Source organism: Palaemon carinicauda, unplaced genomic scaffold (genome assembly GCF_036898095.1).
Source record: "Palaemon carinicauda isolate YSFRI2023 unplaced genomic scaffold, ASM3689809v2 scaffold512, whole genome shotgun sequence".
NCBI classification, from domain to species: Eukaryota; Metazoa; Arthropoda; class Malacostraca; order Decapoda; family Palaemonidae; genus Palaemon; species Palaemon carinicauda.
Window position 1 is genome coordinate 33,292 of NW_027171776.1, and position 23,584 is coordinate 56,875.

The following is a 23,584-nucleotide window of genomic DNA, read 5'->3' on the forward strand; positions in this document are numbered from 1 at the left end:
CATTTTTCAGGGTTTTCAAGGTTTTTCAGCTTCCTGGACTGGTCTCTCGGGACTCTGGCCAGGAAGTCTGAACTCCTGGAGGACGAAGGACCTGACGAGTATCATGTCCTGCATGGACAAAGCTCTAAGGGATGGAACTAATGAATTGGCTTCCCTTTTCTCGGCAGGGGTCTTAAAGAAGAGGGCCCTTTTGTGCTCCTTCACCTCTAGATCTGTGACTGTTGCCCAGAAGTTGGAGCTACTTTACGCCCCTTTTTCACGTCATCTTTTTCCTGAAGCTCTGGTCAGAGATATCTCCCTTTCTCTGGCTCAGAAGGCTACTCAGGACCTTTTGTCTCGGTCGGCTAGAAAGACCTTACCTGTTGCTCCTGTTCCTCTGAAGAAGGAGGAGAAGAAGTTTCAACAGCCCTTTCGGGGCAGGATCTCCTCGGGAGCGGATTTTAGGGGGAGAAGACAAGAGTCAGGGCCAAGGACCAGCAGGGGTGCGTTTAGGCCCTAGTCCAAAAAATGAGATGGGAGACACCAGTAGGGGCAAGACCGTCTCGTTTTTGGCAGTCTTGGAAAAGGAGAGGGGCGGACACCTGGTCCCTCTCAGTCATCAAGGAAGGCTACAAGATCCCCTTTTTAAAGAAACCACCTCTCTCAGACTCTCCCCTAGCCTTAGTGGCTCAGTACACCGACGCGGGGAAACGAGAGGCTCTTCTGGAGCTAGTCGACCAGATGTTGGTCAACGGAGCAATAGAGCCGGTTCAAGACCTCGCCTCCCCAGGCTTTTACAATCGCCTGTTTCTGGTTCCCAAGAACTCGGGTGGATGGAGACCAGTCCTAGATGTCAGCTCTCTGAACGCCTTCGTGGAGAAAACAAAGTTCTCCATGGAGACGACTCAGTCAGTGCTGGCTGCAGTTCGTCCAGGAGACTGGATGGTTTCTCTCGACCTGCAGGACGCTTATTTTCACGTCCCCATTCATCCGTCTTCGAGGAGATATCTGAGGTTTGTGTTCCAGGGCAAGTGCTTCCAGTTCAGGGCACTTTGCTTCGGTCTCAGCACAGCTCCCCAAGTTTTCACCAGACTAATGGCGAATGTGGCAGGCTGGTTACACCAGGAGGGGATAAGGGTCTCCTTCTATCTAGACGACTGGCTGATCCGGTCACAGTCAAAAGAGAAATGTCTGGAGGACCTAATGAAGACTTATACGATGACTCAGGACCTGGGACTCATCGTCAACTGGGGGAAGTCTCAGACCGAGCCGAATCAGACTATTCTCTATTTGGGGATAGTTCTGAATTCAGTTCTTTTTCAGGCTTCTCCCTCCCAGGAGAGGCAGACCAGGTACCTGGACAAAGTCAAAGACTTTTTGAGGAAGCAGGAATGCTCAGCGAAGGAGTGGATGAATCTGCTGGGAACTCTATCCTCCCTGGAGCAGTTTGTCCCTTTGGGGAGACTGCACCTAAGGCCTCTGCAACACTTCTCGCAAAGGTTTGGAACAGAAGGATCCAGGAGGACACTTTTTCTTTTCCCATTCCGACAGAGATCAAGGATCTTTTAATGTGGTGGCTGGACCCAGCTCTGTTGGGAAAAGGGATCACCTTTTTCAAGAAGAACCCCGACCTAGTGTTATTCTCAGACGCGTCCGAGTCAGGCTGGGGAGCAACACTAGGGAACAAAGAGGTCTCGGGTATTTGGGAAGGGAGTCAGATCAGTTGGCATATCAACAGGAAGGAATTGATGGCCATTTTGTTAGGGCTAAAGGCCTTCAAAACCTCGGTGTCAGGAAAGACTTTGGAGATCAATTCCGACAACACCACAGCTCTCGCGTACATAAGGAAGCAAGGGGGAACTCACTCCCTCTCTCTGTTCTCAACTGCGAGAGAACTTCTCCTTTGGGCGAACGAGAACGAGACCCAGCTGTTGACAAGGTTTGTTCAAGGGCAGAGAAACATCAGGGCAGACATGCTCAGCAGGAAGGGACAAGTCCTTCCTACAGAGTGGAGTCTCAACCCGCATGTCTGTCGGAGCCTCTGGAAGTTGTGGGGCAGACCTGTAATAGACCTTTTCGCCTCCAGTCTAAACAAGAGGATCCCCAACTACTGCTCCCTAGTCCCGGACGAGGAAGCTGTTGCAGTGGACGCCTTCTTGATGGATTGGACGGGGCTGGACATGTATGCCTTTCCCCTGTTAAAGATCATCAATCTGGTTGTCAGGAAATTCGCTCTCCTTGATTCGGGACGAATGATCCTAGTGGCTCCATTCTGGCCTGCGAGGGAATGGTTCACCGAAGTGGTAGGGTTGCTGATGGACTTTCCAAGAAGACTCCCGGCAAGTCCAGATCTTCTCAGACAACCCCACTTCGAGAGATTTCACCAAAAACCCCTCGCTCTCAATCTGACTGCCTTCAGACTGTCGAGAAGCTCGTTAGACCTCGAGGCTTTTCGGCACAAGCGGCGAAAGCTATTGCCAGGGCAAGGAGGATCTCTTCACAAAGAGTCTACCAGTCAAAGTGGGAGACCTTTAGAGCTTGGTGCAGGAGGCGCAAGGTTTCCTCGTCCTCTACCTCTCTAAGCCAGATTGCAGACTTTCTTTTTACCTCAGGCAGGATGCTAAGCTGGCTGTATCTACCATTAAAGGATACAGGAGCATGCTCTCAACCGTCTTTAGGCATAGAGGCTTAGAGTTATCTCAGAATAAGGACTTGCAGGACCTCATTAGGTCTTTTGAGACAACGAAGCAGGTGCACTTAAGACCCCCTTCTTGGAACCTGGATGTGGTGCTTAAGTTTTTGCGCTCCAGGAAGTTTGAGCCTATCTCGCAAGCTTCTCTACGAGATGTGACTAAGAAAACCCTCTTCCTTTTGTCTCTAGCGACTGCCAGGAGGATCAGCGAGGTCCAGGCAATCGAGAAGCGTGTAGGCTTCACCCTAAATGGAGCGGTTTGTGCCTTGAGGTTCGACTTTCTCGCCAAGAATGAGAACCCTTCGAAACCCTGGCCAGGACTTTTGAAGTCCTTAACCTCACGAATCTAGTGGGTCAGGAACAGGAAAGCCTCCTCTGCCCGGTTAGGGCTCTCAAGGCTTATTTAGCCCACACTAAGAGCGTGAGGGGTGCTTCCAACTCCTTATGGTGTTCGGTGAAGGATCCTCAAAAACCCCTGTCAAAGAACGCTTTGTCCTTTTTCCTGAGGGAAACTATTAGGGAAGCCCACCTCTTTTGTGAGGAAGAAAACTTCACCCTGTTAAAAGTACGGGCTCACGAAGTAAGGGCCATTGCTGCTTCGCTGGCATACCGGAAAAATATGTCAGTTAGGCAGATCATGGACGCAACGTTCTGGAGGAGCAACTCTGTCTTCGCTTTTCATTACCTCAGAGAGGTAAGAGTGGACTGTGACAAGTGTTATACCTTGGGCCCATATGTAGCTGCGGCTTCTGTATTAGGCAAAGGAGTTACTACCCCCACTCAACCTTAGTTTATGTACTTGTATATGGGTTTGTGTTTTTTATAGTTGTCTGAGGTCCTCGTCTTGTGGTACGATTCCCTCAGTCCAGATAGATAGTTTATATCTATTTTTTGCAGGTTTTAATTATATGGGAAGGTAGTTTTCTGAAGTCTAGTCAAGTTGTTGGTCTTACCCCTTTGACAGACTCGATTGAGTTGTTTGCAGCGTTGCAGGTCTACTCCTGGCTGAACACTCCTAAGGGAAAGCGACTCTAGAGGCAGTTACCTTTGAAGTCAGCTACCTTAGCAGGTAAGGAATCAAGGTGTTTGTTCTCCTACAACTCTTTTGTTGTTTCCCCAACTATGTTTTTCTGTCTGTTTCCCTCCTCCAAATGTGTGAATCAGCTATACAGTATATATATAACTGCCAGGTAAGTTCTATTCATAAAAATGGAGTTTTTATGATAAAACAAAGTTTTATGAATACTTACCTGGCAGTTATATATATATATTTTAAAGCCCACCCACCTCCCCTCAGGAGACAGGTTGGGCAAAGATAATCTGAGGAACAGAAAATGGGATTGATTCCAAGTACCACCCTGTAAGGGTTGTTAACCATCTAACCACACAACCACCACAAGGCGGTTGCCGCGATTTTCGATTAAATTCTGCCGCAGTCGGAGACTCGGCTATATATATATAACTGCTAGGTAAGTATTCATAAAACTTTGTTTTATCATAAAAACTCCATTTTTATAGCATTTTTTGCAAGGACATACCAGTACGTCCATGGGGGTAAAGGGATGGCTTTTGTGAAACGTACCAGTACGTCCTTTGGGGGTAAAAGGGTTAAAAATTCTTCACACATGTATACCCTCCAAAATCATGTTGTTTATTTTGTTTAATTTTGCTTTTGCAGGTCAGTGAATGGAATGGACAAGACAACAGCTGGTTTGTTATTTATGAAAGTTATGAAGCAAACTACATCTTCCACTAAGGGAATTTAATGTTTTTCACAAGTTGTCGCCGCAGAAATTAGATTCCGCCAAAATGGGTCGTAGAAGCAGGAGCAAAGAGCAAAACCCATCCAGGGAGACGGATCTTCGCGAGAAATTGCTCGAAAAGCCGTCCACTTTTTTTGAGGACTTCAGATTCAGTTTGGATGAACTTAGAATACAGTGGGGTATGTTATCTGTAACAGCCATTCAGGACCTCCAATTGTCAAATGAAGAACTGTCGGCGATGCTGTTATCGCAGCTCGATTTGCGTGACGCGTTCATCGAGATGCTGGGCGCAAGATTACTCGCTATTGTTGCTAAAGGTCATTCACTCGAAGATCATATTAGATATCTTTTGAATAAGGTAACTGTATGTTTGAATTTTGTTGTATTAGAAATTTCAAATTGTTTGTACCTGTACGATATTTTACATTTTTAGTACTGTAATTTTGACTGTTTACAAAACCAGACCCTTGTTATACCCAAACGCTTTTACTCTAAAGATTGAAGATGCCTGGGGAATTACAGATGGCCATTTTCATTGCATTATCTATAGCTGCAAAAAGAGACAGTTGTCAGGTACTGAAGCTGGATAGCAATATAGCATGAAACGTAATCTGGAAAAACTATCTGCTCCTACAGAAATACAAACCTGCATTCTGTAAAAGAAGGAGGTAAAGCCGGAACTCTCTTGTAAATTTTATAACGAGGTGCTGTTAGTTACTGTTGGTCGGGAAAAACACTGCTGCACTTGTTTCCCTCTTTTCAGATATTTCCAGGGAAACAACATCACGCAGGATGATACCCCAGCAGAAAGATCTTTGTGCTACAGATGACCGACAATCTCTTCCAGCAGAAAGATCTTTGTGCTACAGATGACCGACAATCTCTTCCAGCAGAAAGATCTTTGTGCTACAGATGACCGACAATCTCTTCCAGCAGAAAGATCTTTGTGCTACAGATGACCGACAATCTCTTCCAGCAGAAAGATCTTTGTGCTACAGATGACCGACAATCTCTTCCAGCAGAAAGATCTTTGTGCTACAGATGACCGACAATCTCTTCCAGCAGAAAGATCTTTGTGCTACAGATGACCGACAATCTCTTCCAGCAGAAAGATCTTTGTGCTACAGATGACCGACAATCTCTTCCATCACCCGAGCAGCCTTATTGCCTTATTTTTTGTTTGGGTTCCCCCAGGTCCCTCAGTGTGAGGCACCTCGTATTCAGTGTGAGGATATAGGCAGATCGTCTTGTCATTGTCACCGATTCTGCTCTTCACATGCGTGGTCTCCTCGCGCACTTTCTCCGGGTATCCATGCACGCGGTTTTTACCCGCACGGTCTCCGAGCGCAAGGCTGTCACGCGCTCAGTCATTTCGTACCAGGTTTCCACACCCATTCACTACATACTAGGTCTCCATGGGCTCGGTCTCCGCAAATAATCACTACGTGATCATTCTTCCAGCACTGTAACTCCACTCATGAAGACACCTATCAACAGGACGTCTCGATCCTGAGCTTCCTGCCACCGGACACCTACTGACCTCACTCCTCACTATTTCTCAAGCGATCGTGATGGAGTCAAGGGTTCTGGTCACCTGCATCCTCTTATCGCTCGAAAGCATTTTACAGAGATCCCTCTATACACAAAGCTTCTTACATGCTGAGACCGGTTCTCTTTTAGAGATCTATCTTGGCGAGACCAATTAGTATGAGAAACCTTCCAATGCATCCAGGTGATGGATCGAGACCAGTGACATCCCAGGACCGCTCTGAGGACTTGAACAGACACCAACAGGAGACAATGCTTACACCCAACAATCAGCGAGAGACCTAGGTTATCAGCGACAGGCTTTCATCAGCTGCTCTCTTGTGCATTCAGTTCCCTGTTCTCCCAATTGTCTTTCAGGTGTGCAGGGTCCTAGTCCTTTGCTAATCAATAAGGACATTAGCTAAGGGCACCTCAGACTCCAAAGAGTCAGATCTAATGGTGGTTGTCCTTCTTCCTCAGGCTACTGTCCCTGTCAGGTTCTCAAAATAGTATACGAGTATTCGACGAGGAAGGAATCTCCCAAGGATCACGTCAAGACTTCCCGTTTCCTAAGGGAGGAGGACTCTTGGGACTTCATAGATCCAGTGGCGTATGATTCCGTACCTTCATCTGTGGAAACAGAGAATCTCAAAACAGAGATAATGGTTGTTAAGGTGTTGTCTCTCATTTGAGAGTTTAATGACCTCACGGAGGCAACTCTACCCCTATCAGGAGTGGAATAACGATCATTAATTGGCGCTCCACCGCTCCTCAAGGATTGAAACCTGCCCTTGAGCTGCCATGGTCAGAATTCGCTCTGGATAGCATTAATTCACAAATCTGTGATCCAAGGAATTTTCTACGCTCCAGCCAATCGAGCAGTATCCTGCCTCCCGCAGTCTCTTGATGCGACGCTTTTATTTTCAATATTAAACTTACCCGATAATCATGTAGCTGTCAACTCTGTTGCCCGACAGAATTCTACGGAAGGGATACGCCAGCGATCGCTATACAAGAGGGGGGTGTACTCACAAGCGCCACCTGTGGCCAGGTACTGCAGTACTTCTTGTTGACACCACTTCAATTTTTCCTCTGTCGTGCTTCCGGCAAGACGTTCATGGATACGCTTATAATTTTGGAGTCTTGTTCACGGTTTTTGGTGAAGTATTGCTCTAAGATTTCAGCTTTCGCTATTCAGGAAGTTCTATTATTAGCTTAGCTAGCTTTTGGAATTAATTTGATTAATTATGGTGACGAAGAGAGTATGAACTCTCTTTCACCTTTAAATGGCCGACCCTTCCCTTAGACGGAAGTGTTGGTGTCTAAGAGAGTATAGACTCTCTTTCTTAATTTTGCTTAACAAAAGTTATAGATTTATTTTATATCTCTCCGCCTTTTATAGGCCTCTTCGATTAACTTCCTTTTATTATAAAATTATTAAAATTAATTTTTATATTTGTTTATATTCGACCTTTCCTAATAGTAGGCGGTCTTTTCTTGTACCGAAGTTAATTAACATTGAGCCCGTCATTTCGGTTTTACCTGTTAACATATTATGCTATTTTAATGTTTTTGAAAGAATTTCTTTGATAGTCTCGTACTGTTTCAAAGTTGAACTAACGTTTTGTTTTGTCTCTGCAGTTGTTGACGTTCAGAACGTTCAACTTGCGCTCTATCGTTACGATAGAGAGAGAATTTTCACGGTGTCACGTTGCAGTAAGAGTAAACCGTTTATAACGTTTTGTTCATTCTTTCTTAGCTTAATGGTTTTAATTCTAATAAAGGAACTTTTTATTTGGGAAATCTTTCAGTTTTTTTCCTTTAACAATAATATGTTTTAACGAGTATATATGATTGGGCTCTTCTCTCAGGTTCTAAGTCTAGAGAGAGAGAGAGAGAGAGATAGAGACGGAGGGAGAGAGAGCTGGATAAACGTTTCGTTCAAGCGAGTAACGTTGTTATCGTTTTTGCTCTTCTCCCTAGTCTCTTTAGGGGAAGAAGGTAAACGTTTCTAGAGTTTATTCTTGTTCTCAAGCTTTATGCGGTGAGAGATTTTAAACGTAGTTTATTTGATCTAGTGTTTAGTCTCTTTCCAGCCACTGAATTATTTATCTTTCATTAGATTTTTCTGTTACATTGTAATTCTGTTTTCGCAATTACTAACTTTTAAAGAAGGATAGAATTGCGTGTTTCAGTGAAATAAGTGCAAACAGAAATTCAAAAGTGATAAGTGATTAGCGCAAAGTGTGTCAGTGTTGTGCGTGAGGGTACTTCTTGCGTGCCAGTCGTCCTCCCAGTCCGGGACCTCTTGCAAGCTCCCAAGCCCAGGGGAGAAGCAATGTCGAAGGGCAAAAGGGTTCGGCAGGCCTTGATCGGCGCACAGAAGTATCCTCGGTGGTTGCGGGCGTGTCTTACAGAGACCGTCACTCCCACCCGCAGACGATTGAGCCCTTTTTTTACTCGTCTGCAGAAGAAATTTCGGGGAGATAACGCTGGACTCAGGTCTCAAGACCTCTTAAACGTAAAGTCCAGACCTCTAGAGTTCAACAACCCGGATGCAGTCATTGGGTTAGCTCTGACTCTCCGCAGTCATCAGGTGACTGCACACCTCCTAAGAGAGGTAAGGTGATGCCGCAACAGACCTCATCTTCTGTTAAGGCTTTGCCTCAGCAGACCTTAGCGTCTGCCGACCCCAAGATGACTTTGCTGCAGTCCATGCAGTCACAGCTTGCGGTCTTAATGCGTGAGTGTCAGGCTGAGAAGGTTACACCTCCTCCTGCGATCGCTCCGCCTCACCGCAGTCCAGTCTGCCAGGCGTACGATGTTGAGGTTCCTCAGGATACCTTACCGCGTACTGAGTTGCCAGTTACCAGCGGTGTGCAGCAACCTCCGCCTTCCTTAAGGCAACCTCAGCAATGGGAGCAGGAATCTTATGCCTTACTTCCTCCGCTTCCGCTTGCGGTTCCACCAGCGAGGCAACAATCTCTTGAGGTACGACAACCTCTTCCATCAATGAGGCAGCCACCTCAGCACTCGCTGCAGCTTAGGCTAGCACCTCAGGAACCTCAACTCGCGAGACAAGAACTGCGTTCTGCGCAGCCGCTACCTCAACTCTCGCAGCTCACACCTCAGGAACCTTAACTCGTTCCTCAGGAACCTGCTACTGCGCATCCGCAACCCTTGCAGCAAGCGCAACTCTTGAGGCAGCAACCTCATGCTATGAGTCAGCCACCTCAACGCATGCATCTGCCACTTTCTCCTCAACTTGAGCCTCTTCCCATTCAACTTGGAAATAACAAATGACAATAATAACACCTCATTACTTTCATAACTTGCATTTGTAATCATATACATGTATGCCTACACAAACATTATGATAATGGAGGTTATTTGTATTACTTATATAAAAATATATATGTATTCCTTGCAATATATTTTTAACAATATCGCAAAATATGGCAAAAATATCTTCAAAACAAAAATGAATCATGAGTTATGAATGTAAGGTAAATATTATGTTGATATTAAAACCCCATGCAAGCATGCATGAAGTAATGCAGTGTTGCCAACAGGGCGAGTTTCCCTTTCCTGAGGTGAAGTAGATTATAGTACATTTAGTGTAGCTTAATTCTACGATTATCATGCCGGCTATCAAATTCATCAACAAAACAGTCTAAATCAATTCCCTCACACGGTAATGCGATATTACTCACTCTAGCACTGGTCATGGAATTTCTGAGAAATGTTACACGCCATGCAACACGCTCTGCTTACCTTACAGCATGCTCTACATACAGCATGCTCTGCATACAGCATGCTCTGCATACAGCATGCTCTGCATACAACATGCTCTGCATACAGCATGCTCTGCATTCAGCATGCTCTGCATACAACATGCTCTACATACAGCATGCTCTGCATACAGCATGCTCTGCATACAACATGCTCTGCATACAGCATGCTCTGCATTCAGCATGCTCTGCATACAACATGCTCTGCATACAGCATGCTCTGCATTCAGCATGCTCTGCATACAACATGCTCTACATACAGCATGCTCTGCATACAACATGCTCTGCATACCTTACCGCATGCTTCTCAGTCACACATCTTTGGTTGTTGCCAACTCACTAGACTGTCAAGCAGTTTCATAACGTTGCCTTCTAGTCTGCTGCTTTTGCACCATTGAAACCCTCACTGAGAGAACTTAGCTTTTCTCGGATATGGTCCCTGTAGATGAGAAAGTGCTTTTCTCCCTCCTTCTGATATTCCCTTGAGGACTCTGTCATTTGGAGAGGAGCCTTTAGCTGCGTAGCCTCCTATGGACTTTTATTTAAGCATAACATGCTTCCAGGGAAGGTAATGGTTCCACTTCAGTCACTAACCCCGTCTGTTACCACACCTGCTCCCATAGACCTTGAGCTGTGTTGCAAGACATGCAGTCCAAGCTTAGTCCTTGTTAAAGGATTTTTTGTTTACGGAGTCAGTGTGTCACTGGGAAGACGTTCAACAACCAGCAGAAGTGACTTGTTGTGACGCAGTGCGGCAACCTCAGCAACCCGATAAGGAGTTGTCTGTACGACCCAGACAGTCTAGACAGCTTCGGGTTGTCACTGTACTTCCTCGCTTCCCCATGGTTGACAGTTCACAGACTGTGCAGCAGTACCATGATCTTGTGTCCGGCTCCGTCAGACGACTGGCTTTTAAGAGCTCCCACAAGTCGTCGCTGTCTGGAGATTCTCAGATGGACTATGGATCTGACCAAGGAACTGGGCCTCCTGGTCAATTTTGAGGAGTCTCAGCTCATCCCATCCCAGACCATTGTCTCCCTGGGTATGGATCTTCAGAGTCGAGCTTTTCGGGCTTTTCCGTCGGCCCCAAGGATCTTCCAAGCCCTAGAATGCATCCAGAGCATGCTGAGAAGGAACCGATGCTCAGTCAGGTAGTGGATGAGTCTAACAGGGACACTTTCATCGCTGGCCCTGTTCATCGTGTTAGGGAGACTCCACCTCCCCCCCTTCAGTATCATCTAGCTGCTCACTGGATAAAGGACATGACGCTAGAGACGGTCTCAGTTCCTGTTTCCGAAGAGAGGAGGTCTTCTCTCGCGTGGTGTAAGAACAGCTTTCTTCTCAAGGAAGTCTACCTTTGGCTGTTCAGAAACCCGACCGCCGTCTCCTCTCGGACACATCAGACACGGGCTGGGGTGCGACTTTGGACGGACAGGAATGCTCGGGAACATGGAATCAGGAGCAAAGGACACTTCACATCAATTGCAAGGAGTTGTTGGCGGTTCTTCTGGCCTTGATAAACTTCAAGTCCCTCCAGCTTAACAAAGTGGTGGAGGTGGACTCTGACAACACCACAGCCCTGGCTTACATCTTCAAGCAGGGAGGGACTCTTTCGTGAAGTTGTTCTAGATCGCAAGGGACCTCCTCATCTGGTCTAAAGATCGAAAGCTCACGCTGGTAACGAGGTTCATTCAGGGCGGTATGAATGTCATGGCAGATCACCTCAGCCGGAAGGGTCAGGTCATCCCCACAGAGTGGACCCTTCACAAGAATGTTTGCAGCAGACTTTGGGCCCTGTGGGGTCAGCCAACCATAGATCTGTTCGCTACCTCGATAACCTAGAGACTCCTGTTGTATTGTTCTCCGATTCCAGACCCAGCAGCAGTTCACGTGGATGCTTTTCTGCTGGATTGGTTCCATCTCGACCTGTATGCATTCCCGCCGTTCAAGATTGTCAACAGGGTACTTCAGAAGTTCTCCTCTCGCAAAGGGACACGGCTGACGTTGGTTGGCTCCGCTCTGGCCCGCGAGAGAATGGTTCTTAGAGGTACTGCAATGGCTGGTCGACATTCCCAGGACTCTTCCTCTAGGAGTGAACCTTCTACGTCTACCTCACGTAAAGAAGGTACACCCAAACCTCCACGCTCTTCGTCTGACTGCCTTCAGACTTTCGAAAGACTCTCAAGAGCTAGGGGCTTTTCGAAGGAGGCAGCCAGAGCGATTGCCAAAGCAAGGAGAACATCCACTCTCAGAATCTATCAGTCTCAAGGGGAAGTCTTCCGTAGCTGGTACAAGACCAATGCAGTTTCCTCAACCAGTACCACTGTAACCCAGATTGCTGACTTCCTGTTATATCTAAGGAAAGTAAGATCCCTTTCAGCTCCTACGATCAAGGGTTACAGAAGTATGTTGGCAGCGGTTTTCCGCCACAGAGGCTTGGATCTTTCCACCAACAAAGATCTACAGGACCTCCCTAGGTCTTTTGAGACCTCAAAGGAACGTCGGTTGTCCACTCCAGGCTGGAATCTAGACGTGGTCCTAAGGTTCCTTATGTCATCAAGATTTGAACCTCTCCAATCAGCCTCTTTTTAGGACCTCACATTAAAAACTCTTTTCCTCGTGTGCTTGACAACAGCTAAAAGAGTAAGTGAGATCCACGCCTTCAGCAGGATCATTGTTTGTTTTCACATCTGAAACGGCTACATGTTCCTTGCAGCTCGGTTTTTACTAAACGAGCTTCCTTCACGTCCTTGGCCTAAGTCGTTCGAGATCCCAAGCCTGTCCAACTTGGTGGGGAATGAACTGGAGAGAGTACTTTGCCCAGTTAGAGCTCTTAGGTACTATCTAAAAAGGTCTTAACCTTTACGAGGACAATCAGAAGCCTTATGGTGTGCTATCAAGAAACCTTCTTTTCCAAGTTCTAAGAACTCAGTTTCTTACTATTCAGGCTTCTGATTAGGGAAGCACATTCTCATCTGAAGGAAGAAGACCTTGCTTTGCTGAAGGTAAGGACACATGAAGTGGGAGCTGTGGCTACTTCAGTGGCCTTCAAACAGAGCCATTCTCTGCAGAGTGTTATGGATGCAACCTATTGGAGAAGCAAGTCAGTGTTCACATCATTCTATCTCAAAGATGTCCAGTCTCTTTACGAGTACTGCTACACCCTGGGACCATTCGTAGCAACGAATGCAGTAGTAGGCGAGGGCTCAGCCACTACATTCCCATAATCCCATAACCTTTTAACCTTTCTCTTGAATACTTTTTATGGGTTGTACGGTCGGCTAAGAAGCCTTCCACATCCTTGTTGATTTGGCGGGTGGTCAATTCTTTCTTGAGAAGCGCCGAGGTTAAAGGTTGTGATGAGGTCCTTTAGTATGGGTTGCAGCCCTTGATACTTCAGCACCTTAGAGTTGTTCAGCCTCCTAAGAGGAACGCTGCGCTCAGTAAGGAAGACGAACTTATTTAAGGCAGAGTAATGGCTCAAGTCGACTTCCTTACCAGGTACTTATCGGGTAAGTTTAATATTGAAAAATGTTATTTTCATTAGTAAAATAAATTTTTGAATATACTTACCCGATAATCATGATTTAATTGACCCACCCTTCCTCCCCATAGAACCAGTGGACCGAGGAAAAATTGAAGTGGTGTCAACAAGAAGTACTGCAGTACCTGGCCACAGGTGGCGCTTGTGAGTACACCCCCCTCTTGTATAGCGATCGCTGGCGTATCCCTTCCGTAGAATTCTGTCGGGCAACAGAGTTGACAGCTACATGATTATCGGGTAAGTATATTCAAAAATTTATTTTACTAATGAAAATAACATTTTTCCTAAAGACGTGGCCCTCTCTTCTCTTCTCTAACTGACCTAGCATTGACTGTAGTGATGACAGGGTCCCCAGTGGAGAGACTCAAAAGTGTGGGAACATTTTCTCTGCACTTAAATCTGCCATAGAAGCAGACTCTACAGACGTAGTGGATTGACCACTGGTCATGAGCAGTTGCGTACTTTGCTGCTTCTCAGGACATGACAAACCCTGAGAAGAAGTTCACATACTTTCAGGACATGACAAACCCTGAGAAGAAGTTCACATACTTTCAGGACATGACAAACCCTGAGAAGAAGTTCACATACTTTCAGGACATGACAAACCCTGAGAAGAAGTTCACATACTTTCAGGACATGACAAACCCTGAGAAGAAGTTCACATACTTTCAGGACATGACAAACCCTGTGAAGAAGTCCACATACTTTATCCTGTCAGGCATTAAGTTTGTCACCTTCCAGGTTCATCAGTCTGCTAACCAAAGGGTAAATTAGGTCCTCCTGCTGCTTCATTTCATAGGTGCGACAATGGGAGGAATTCGCGTTACGTAATACACTACTGGCATTGGAGACTGCAAAAGGACTTCGACACAATGGTGAAGAAGGGAAGGAAGACAAGTCAGGACTCCCTCATTCTTTGAATGGTTACTTTTAAGGACCCCATCTCTTCAAAGGTAACCGCAACAAGAGCGCTAGTCCCTGCCACTCCTTTGAAGTCCACTCTAAAGAAGAGTCCTATTGGAAAGGTGTGGAGAATGCTCTGTCCTTCAGAACCCATCCTGGCACATCCAGGAAGGGAAAGGAGGAGGTTAGCAGGAGTCACCATTTAGGTTCCTTTTGTAGGTTCCAATCCTTTGACATAACAGGAATTAAACCCGCCAGTTTGGTCTTAGGGATTTCCTCCCTTTTATGGATAAGTCTCCTATTAAAAGATAGTTGTTCCAACACGAAGTACTTACCTCGAACTACTTAGGAGTATCTGGGATCTCCTCCCATCCGACAGAGTTTTGTGTAGTTTACCCTAAACCCATTTTCTATGAGGGGTAACCTCAGGCGGAGGGATACGCGCCCGGAGGCTAACCCCGGGTCAGAGAGCATGCCTGCTCAGGTCTCGACCTCCAGTAAGTTCTCTGGTCGCGTCGCGATATCATCTTGCCGCTCTCCTAATCCCAGTGTGACTTGTGTGTCCCCGACCCTTTGTGTCCCACGCGCTACCCACGTGGTTCAATTGTGCTTTTCCTGTGCGCGCTTGTGTTTCGTAGTGCTTCTCCTTCATCATCGAGCATCCTCGCCGTTGTCTTGGGCCTATGGCCGGCAAATCGTGTGGAGTGTTGTGGAGGATTTATTTTTGCTTTATTTTATTTTTGTTTTTGCCAAATCCTGAGAGAGAGAGAGAGAGAGAGAGAGAGAGAGAGAGAGAGAGAGAGAGAGAGAGAGAGAGAGAGAGAGAGAGATTGTGTTAGCGAGCGAAAGTAGTTAGGTTAACGATCGTTTGTGGTGAGAAAGACTGTTGGTATAAATGAGATTGTTTGTTTACATGTTTTAGTTAGGTTACGACAGTGGTGAATGTTTCGGAGCGAATGCTTTTTTTATTTGACTGCAGCATAAGGCAGTTGTGTGAGAGCTGGATTACATTTATATTTTTCTGACCAGCGTGGAAGTGGTTTTTGATTTTCAAAGCTGCGATTCCTCCTTTGGAGAGACCGAATTGTTAGAAAGTGGATTTATTGTTGATGACCTGGCCTGTATTACGATTTTGTTTGGACTGCTTTTGGATTGCTGAACCGATGATGACCTGGCCTTTGTATTTGGATTGTTGATGATGATGATGATAATGATGATGATGGGGATGATGACTAACAATCAATTCAGCGTGGCAGTTGTGGCAAATTGCCACCCAGTGTAATCTGTTGACAACAAAGCTGTGATTGTGGTAGTTGCCGTAAAAGACAGTCGGCTTTGTGTTGGTGTCCATAAAATATTTATACAAGATAATTCATATATATATTTACTTTTGGTTTTGGTGTGTGGGGTAATTTTAAGTCTGTTAGGGTTTTTTCGGGTTATATGAATGGTGCTTTTGATTATTATATATTATATTATTTGGTGTTAAGTTTTGATTAGTTTTAAGTGTTGGTAATTTGATTGTGGATGGTTATTGATTTATTTATTATAGTTTGTAAGAATATAGTGTTAAGGATATGTTTTGTTTTGATTTTTGTCCTTTTGTCCAAGAGTCCCGCTGCTGATAACGTAAGGGGAAAGTTTGTTTTGTGGAGACCATTGTAAGTAAGTAAGATTCAAGGGTGTGGGGGTTGTTTTTGCAACATCCCGCCACATTATTTTGGCGCCCGAACAGGGACTGCTGAGGTGGGATAGAAGCTGGACTGTTGGACGAAGGACGGAATTAGGTTAAGAATTTAGGATTAAGGTTGATGAAAAATGGAAGAGCAGAACAAGTTACTGAAGGAGGAATTGCGGCTGAGTAAGGAGCGTGAGGAGAGGTTGCTAATAGAGAATGAGAGGTTGAACTGGGAGAATGCGGCGATGCAGAAGGAGCTTAGGGAGTTAAAGGGGACAGTAGAGAGAGTGGAAGAATGTGTTGAGATGAGGATGCGAGAGAATGAAGAACGAATGGAGAAACGAATGGAAGATATGATGGGGCAAGTCATGGGGATGATGAAGACTATAATGGGTGAAGGTGCAGTCGGAGGAGTGTCCTCCGCTTCGGGTAATGGGTTGGTGGTGTGCGGGTGATTTAAGTTTTGTTAGGGGTTTCGTTGATTATTTGAATGGTGGTTATTATATATTTAGTGTGAAGTTTATGATTAGTTGTAAGTGTGATTATTATTTTGATTGTGAATGGTTCCATGTTAAGTATTGTGGTATTAGGAAATATAGTTTTAAGGGTATGTTTTGTTTTGTTTGTCCTTTTGTCCAAGAGTCCAGTTGATAAAGTAAGGGGAAAGTTTGTGTTGTGGGACCATTGTCAGTAGGTGTGATTCAGGGTGTGGGGCTTGTGTTTTTTAAACATCCCGCCACATTATTTTGGCGCCCGAACAATAATGTGGCGGGATGTTTAAAAAAACAAGCCCCACACCCTTGAATCACTCTAACAGACAATTATCTCCACAACACAAACTTTCCCCTTACTTTATCAACTGGACTCTTGGACAAAAGGACAAACAAAACAAAACATAACCTTAAAACTATATATTTCTTACAAACTATAATAAATCAAACCAAACCATCCCAAAAAACTTTAAACTCATCAAAACTTAACACTTTAAACTAGAATCACCAGCATCAAAAACTTTACACTATATATACCATAAACCCCATCCAAATTAACGCAAAAAAAAACCTAACAAACTTAAATCTAAACCGCACACCAACTCAAAATATATGTTTATAAATATTGCGACACCAGCACTGACGCCACACACAAGCCGAACTGTCTTTTCACGGCAAACTACCACTATATGGTAAACAGGAGTCTCTCTCTCTATGCCATATCGGCCTCAACACCTTGAGTCACAGGTGCCAGTATCATCATCATCATCATCAATCCAAATACACAGGCCAGGTCGTCAACAGTTGAGCAGTCAAATGAGCAGTACAAACAAAATCTTAATACAGGCCAGGTCATCAACAATAAATCCACCTTCAAAATTCGGTCTCTCCAAAGGAGGAATCGCAGCCTGCCAAAATAAAAAAGAAAAACACTTACGAACACTTCTAGCTAACTGAACTATCGCACTATAATCAAAGATAAATAATAAATTGTTCCTATCATTCACAATCACGACAAGCAAAGATAAACAAAACTGTACTTACTTTGAAAATCACAATCAGCTTCGGGTAATGGGTTGGTAGTGAAAGAGAAGGTTAAGGTAGGTGATAATGGGAAAGGAAGTGATAGTAATAGTGATGGTGATATTGAAGATAAGGGAATTAGGCATAGTAAGGATGAACAGAAAGGGGAGAGGAAAGATGAAAGGAAAGGTAAAAGTGATGTGAAGAAAGGGAAGAAAAAGTATCAGGCTGATAGCAAGGACGATCGTGAATGGGTGAAAGTGGTAAGTAAGAAAAAGGGTAAGAAGGGAATGGTTAAGGATAGGAATTTAAGTGTGGAAGTGGATTCATTATATTCGAATGAGGAAGAAGGTAACAAGGGAGTAGACAGTGATGATAGCAGTGAGAATGAACGTGATGTGTGTAAGACTGTGTTTATGAGAGAGGTACCTCGGTGTGAAAGGTTCAATGAGCATAGCAGTAGGGATGTAAATGATTTTTTCAAGGAGTATGAGAGGTATTGTCAGGATAAGTATGGTGATAGTAAAAGAGTTTGGGCTAGGGAGTTAGGAGAATATTTGACTGGGTATTTGTTGACGATGTATGGAGTGATAATGAGTGTAGGGGACGTTGATTATGAAAGTGTGAAAACGAGAATAATTGAGCAGGTAAAACGTATGAAAGGGAGTGTTAAGTATAAGCGTAAAAATGATTTTGATGAGGCAAGGATGAATGCAGGAGAAGCTATATCAATGTACGTATGTAGGTTGGAAACTTTAGCTAGGAAGAAGTATGGGGATGAAGGTATAAATGAGAATAAGGAGTTAATGAGGAAGTTTTTGGCAACAGTACCTGAGAATGTGTGTGAATTTATTAATTTGAAACGCAAAGAGAAAATGAGGTGGACGCAAGAGAGATTGACATGGGATGATATACTAGAGATAGTTGAGGATTATGAGTTAGATAGGTGCATGAAAGAAAGTAAATCTGTGAGTGTAAGAACTGGAATGGAAGAAAGTGTAATAGAATTTGGTAGTTATAAGGACGCAATTTTGAGAGGACCAATGAGGGTAGCTGATAATGTAGTAGATAGGAGTGTTAGGGCGAGTAATGTGGGAATACCTGTAAGGACAAATGAAGGGTTTAGGCAAGGGAATCAGGTTTGGAGGGATAGGAGTGCTAGTGCGCCGCAAGATAGGTCAGGTAGTTGTATCCGTGAAGAGAAGTGTTATAGATGTGGGAAAGTAGGACATAAGAAGAATGAATGTAGATGGGCTCTTGGTGCTTGTTTTGGATGTGGTGAGGTAGGGCATAGAATTAGCGAGTGCACGAAAGAGAAAGGGGTAAAATGTTATCGGTGTGGTATGACTGGGCACGTAGCAAGTGGATGTAGGAGTAATCGTATGAATGTGATTTGTGGTAATTGTGGTAAGGATGGTCATTATGCTAGAATGTGCAAGGAGCCGCGGGGTAAGTGTACTGAATGTGGTGCAGATGGGCATGTAGCTAGAGTATGTAGGAAGAAGGGAGTAAGTCAGCCAGGATGTTCGGGAAACTAGAGTGTGAGAGGGTTCAGCTGGGTGAGTCCTCCTGTGTGTGTGGAAGGAATAGGATCAATGTTTGTGAGAATGGGATGAATAATTGGTTAGAAATGAGCAAGTATGAATCTAGTATGCATAAAAAGTTAGGGCTGGAGAATAAACAATTAGTGTTAGTTGAATATAGGAAAAAGAGGCGTTTGAAAGTTTTACGTAAGGATGAAAAAAGGGAAAATTTTATAAGTAAAAGTGAGACTAGAAATAAGTATGACAAGGGTGTAAATGTACAAGTGAGTGTGGAGGATAAATGTATTAATACAGATGAATCATGGCTGAGTATGAATAATACATATAGTGTGTGTGGCTTTTCCTTAGGTGATGTAAAAGAAAGGATGACGAATGCGAGAGTGAGAGATAGGAGAATGATTAGTAGTATGAATGAATCTTTTACTAAAGTTGAGAATGTTTTTGATGAAATGGATGAACTGTTTACAGAAATGAGTGTAATTATAGGGCCAGATGAGAACGAGGTAGATATGATTGTACATGATATATTAGATGATAGGGATTTAGATAGGAATAGGGTTAATGTAGCTAATGATTGTGATAAGGAAGAAGTGAATGAGAGAGTATATGGAGGCCCAGTTACTCGGAGTAGAGGTCCCGTTCCCGACTGCGACTGGGTTATGAAAAAAATAATGTAAGTGTTGTGTGAGAAGGATTTGGCAAAGTAAGGGGGGAGGAATGTGGAGGATTTATTTTTGCTTTATTTTATTTTTGTTTTTGCCAAATCCTGAGAGAGAGAGAGAGAGAGAGAGAGAGAGAGAGAGAGAGAGAGAGAGAGAGAGAGAGAGATTGTGTTAGCGAGCGAAAGTAGTTAGGTTAACGATCGTTTGTGGTGAGAAAGACTGTTGGTATAAATGAGATTGTTTGTTTACATGTTTTAGTTAGGTTACGACAGTGGTGAATGTTTCGGAGCGAATGCTTTTTTTATTTGACTGCAGCATAAGGCAGTTGTGTGAGAGCTGGATTACATTTATATTTTTCTGACCAGCGTGGAAGTGGTTTTTGATTTTCAAAGCTGCGATTCCTCCTTTGGAGAGACCGAATTGTTAGAAAGTGGATTTATTGTTGATGACCTGGCCTGTATTACGATTTTGTTTGGACTGCTTTTGGATTGCTGAACCGATGATGACCTGGCCTTTGTATTTGGATTGTTGATGATGATGATGATAATGATGATGATGGGGATGATGACTAACAATCAATTCAGCGTGGCAGTTGTGGCAAATTGCCACCCAGTGTAATCTGTTGACAACAAAGCTGTGATTGTGGTAGTTGCCGTAAAAGACAGTCGGCTTTGTGTTGGTGTCCATAAAATATTTATACAAGATAATTCATATATATATTTACTTTTGGTTTTGGTGTGTGGGGTAATTTTAAGTCTGTTAGGGTTTTTTCGGGTTATATGAATGGTGCTTTTGATTATTATATATTATATTATTTGGTGTTAAGTTTTGATTAGTTTTAAGTGTTGGTAATTTGATTGTGGATGGTTATTGATTTATTTATTATAGTTTGTAAGAATATAGTGTTAAGGATATGTTTTGTTTTGATTTTTGTCCTTTTGTCCAAGAGTCCCGCTGCTGATAACGTAAGGGGAAAGTTTGTTTTGTGGAGACCATTGTAAGTAAGTAAGATTCAAGGGTGTGGGGGTTGTTTTTGCAACATCCCGCCACATTATTCCTCTCGAAACCCGAAGTTGGCCCGCACTCCTCGTGTTCCTCGTGCAGGGGCAGCGTGTGTTCCCCTTCCGCCACGTGTCCGGAGTGCGAGTCGTGGAATGAGGTATAGTGGGTGCGGTATAGCACCAAAAAGAAGAAGGCGACGAAGAAGTCGCCTAAGAAGCCCAGCGTCCCTTCCCCCCTTGCTTCGACGGGCGCCTCGTCGGTCCAAGCTTCTCTTCCAACCTCCCCTACCCAGAGTAGGGGACGAGGTATGTCCGTTGCGAGGAAGAGGCCTGCGGCCCTTCCCCAAGAGTCTGACCTTCAAGACAGTGGGGTTTTGGCGTCATTCCAGGCGAGTGAGGGGCCTGAGGGAGGGGCGAGAGTGTTTTCGGGAGACGGTGGCCTGGTGCCTGCAGGTCACATCTCCTCGGATGACCCCATGTGGGGGAAAAATGTTGCTAATTCCTCTCCAGCTTCTTGGGCATGTTTTTCAGGTGGTTCAGCAGCTGAGGGCGACGTCAAGAAGGAGCTTTACCCGCCGTCCGCCCTTCAGGTCGCCGATGAGGATGGAGGAAGACTTCGGGACCTGGTCTCCCATGGGAGAGCTTCCTCGCTCCCCCCCAGCGCCGTCGGCCGTCTTCCCAGAGGTGTTTTTGCAGGCGTCGTCTTCCACGGAGCGTCGCAGGAATCCTCCTACACCAACGCGGGAGGCGAGGCCTTCAAAGAGGGCCTATAAGTCGTCGGTCTCCTCAGTGGAGGAGCTTTCCTACTCTTCGGAGGACGAGGCGCTTAGGAAGCTCAGGAGACGAAAACCCGTTGAGATGCCTCATCAGGGTCAGAACCTGCCTGAAGGCATGCTCTGACTCCTGTGGCTCCCCTCCTGGAGAAGTGGCAGCAAAGTCTCCCGTCCCCAAAGGCTCTTCTTGAGGGGACACATGGACGTTCTCTGCGGGTCTCGTTGGCTCTGGTTGAATCCTCGAGGATGACTTGGGGATGGTCTTAGAGTCCTTAGGTTCCCTCCTGGAAGGAATACAGAACTCCAACAACGACGTCTGTGGGCTCTTCTCCGCCCCAACCCGGGACGATTCCCCTGCACGAGGTGGGGTTTCTTCCTTTTGTGCGATGGGAGAACGCCTCACCTAGGTAGGCTCCCCTGAGGACGGAAAATCCTCGTCCACAGGAGAGGGAGAGAAAGTCTGGGGGGGAGGGAGCCTTCCTCGAGGACTTCCGGGGAGTCAGCTTGGCCCTGGGAGAAGTTACCACGACTTCTACTCCTCTCTTCCTCTTCAGTGGGGTCGGAGCTGCCATTGATTTGAGGCCCATCTCAGAGAAGGCAGGTTTGAAAGCCTGCATGACCGCTCTGAGAAGGGACCCGAACCATGGCTGCTTACTGACAGCTGTGCTGTCAGAGACTTCCTCTGGAGGGAAGGGGATCGGGCGATGATGGCGCGGGCGAGCGCTGGCAAGCAGGAGAGCGATGGCGCGCAGGGTGCACAGGCGAGGGGGCGCGTGGCCGCGCAGGCGATCTATGGCGAGTGGCCGCGCTGGCGAGCGATGGGGCGCAGGTGATGGAGCGCGATCTGGCGAAAGCAGAGGGTGCGCAGAAGGGTGTGCAAACGCTTGCGTGCGTGGAGGTGATTGCTCGCGCGCGCATGGGCGCGCAGGATCTCGATGAGCTCTAGAAGTCGAAATAGTAGTGCGCGCACGCGCAGGGGAAATACCCCTAGCGCGTGGTCATACAGCAGGGGCTGGAACAGGTGCGTGCGATGGCGCGCAGGTGAGGGCTGACGAGCAGGAGAGGGCCGAAGGCGCGTAGGATATCGCTGACGGGAAGGGGAAGAAAGAATCTTCCCTCCTGCGCTCAGATCCGGAGATCGTGGGGGTGCAGGCGAACGCTGGCGCGCGGTTGAAGAGCGCTGGCGAGCAGGAGATCGTGGGCGCGCGTTGCGAGCATCAAGATAAAGTCACGCAGTTGTGCGCTGGCGAGGAGAAGATTGCTGGCGTACAGGAGATCGCTGGCGCGCAGGTCAGCGCTGGCGAGCAGGAGAGCGCTGGCGCGTAGACTCAGCAACAGGAGATTGCTGACGCGTTGTCCCTGGAACAGGAGGTCTCTGAAGTGATGTCTCAGGAACAGCAGGCGAGCGCTTGCGCGCAATTGTGAGCAGGCGCGCAGGGGATACCTGGCGCTTAAGGGACTTACTCACAATGTGAGAAAGCCCCTTTTGCCCCGAAGGGACCGATGCTCGTTGGATAATGGGTAGTGTGGGCGCGTCAGCGGCCAGGAACGGAGACGGCAGGTCAGCAGGTCTGGCAGGCGAAGGAGATGCAGCTCTAACGGTCGGTGCATGGCGAGGAGGATCCTCTGCGGGGGACTGCGAAGGCGAAGAACCGAAGAGGCGCCTCCTAACTCCCTTGTGGGGAGAAGGAAGGCCTCTACGGCGAAGAGGAGGGCGAGCTTAACGTCTGATACGTCCTCTGGGGGCAGCAGGCAGACCATCGTCAGTCCTCCAAAGAGGAGTCTCTGTTTATTGAACTCCCCCGAGGGGGAGAATCACCTGTAGGAGAGACTGTTGGACTTAGCTCCTCCCTCGAAGGATGTTCGGAGGGGGGAACTAAGCCTTCAGCTACATCAGGAACCATAGCAGGGGTTTGACCTAACTCGTCGGAAGCCTCTGCCACAACAACGTCAACGATAGACAGAGGGTCAACTGCTACCGCCGGCGACTGTTTGACAGCAGCTCTCAACCTGATTATGTCAAACAGGGCTTCCTTGGAGGGCGATTCCTTAAGCCCCAAGGAAGCCCAAAGCTGTAAAAAATCATTGTTAGACACATTGTTATCAGAAATATCCTCCCCCGGGTGAGGAGGAGGAGCTGCCTCGCTATGGGAGGCAACTCCCTCTCCCGAACCCCGAGGTTGGTGAACGTAAGTATGGCCTACGCTACCACT

The 23,584-nt window shown here is 46.1% G+C and overlaps 1 protein-coding gene across 1 annotated transcript in view; it reads left to right on the forward strand.

The window, feature by feature from the left end:
• The window catches only part of LOC137637063 (angiogenic factor with G patch and FHA domains 1-like), a 77,559-nt gene that overhangs the window by 11,893 nt on the left and 42,082 nt on the right, over positions 1-23,584 (forward strand). The window contains exon 2 of the mRNA XM_068369370.1: positions 4,350-4,792. Coding sequence (XP_068225471.1) covers positions 4,481-4,792 — 312 coding nt within the window. The 5' untranslated portion in view covers positions 4,350-4,480. The remainder of the gene's footprint in view (positions 1-4,349; positions 4,793-23,584) is intronic.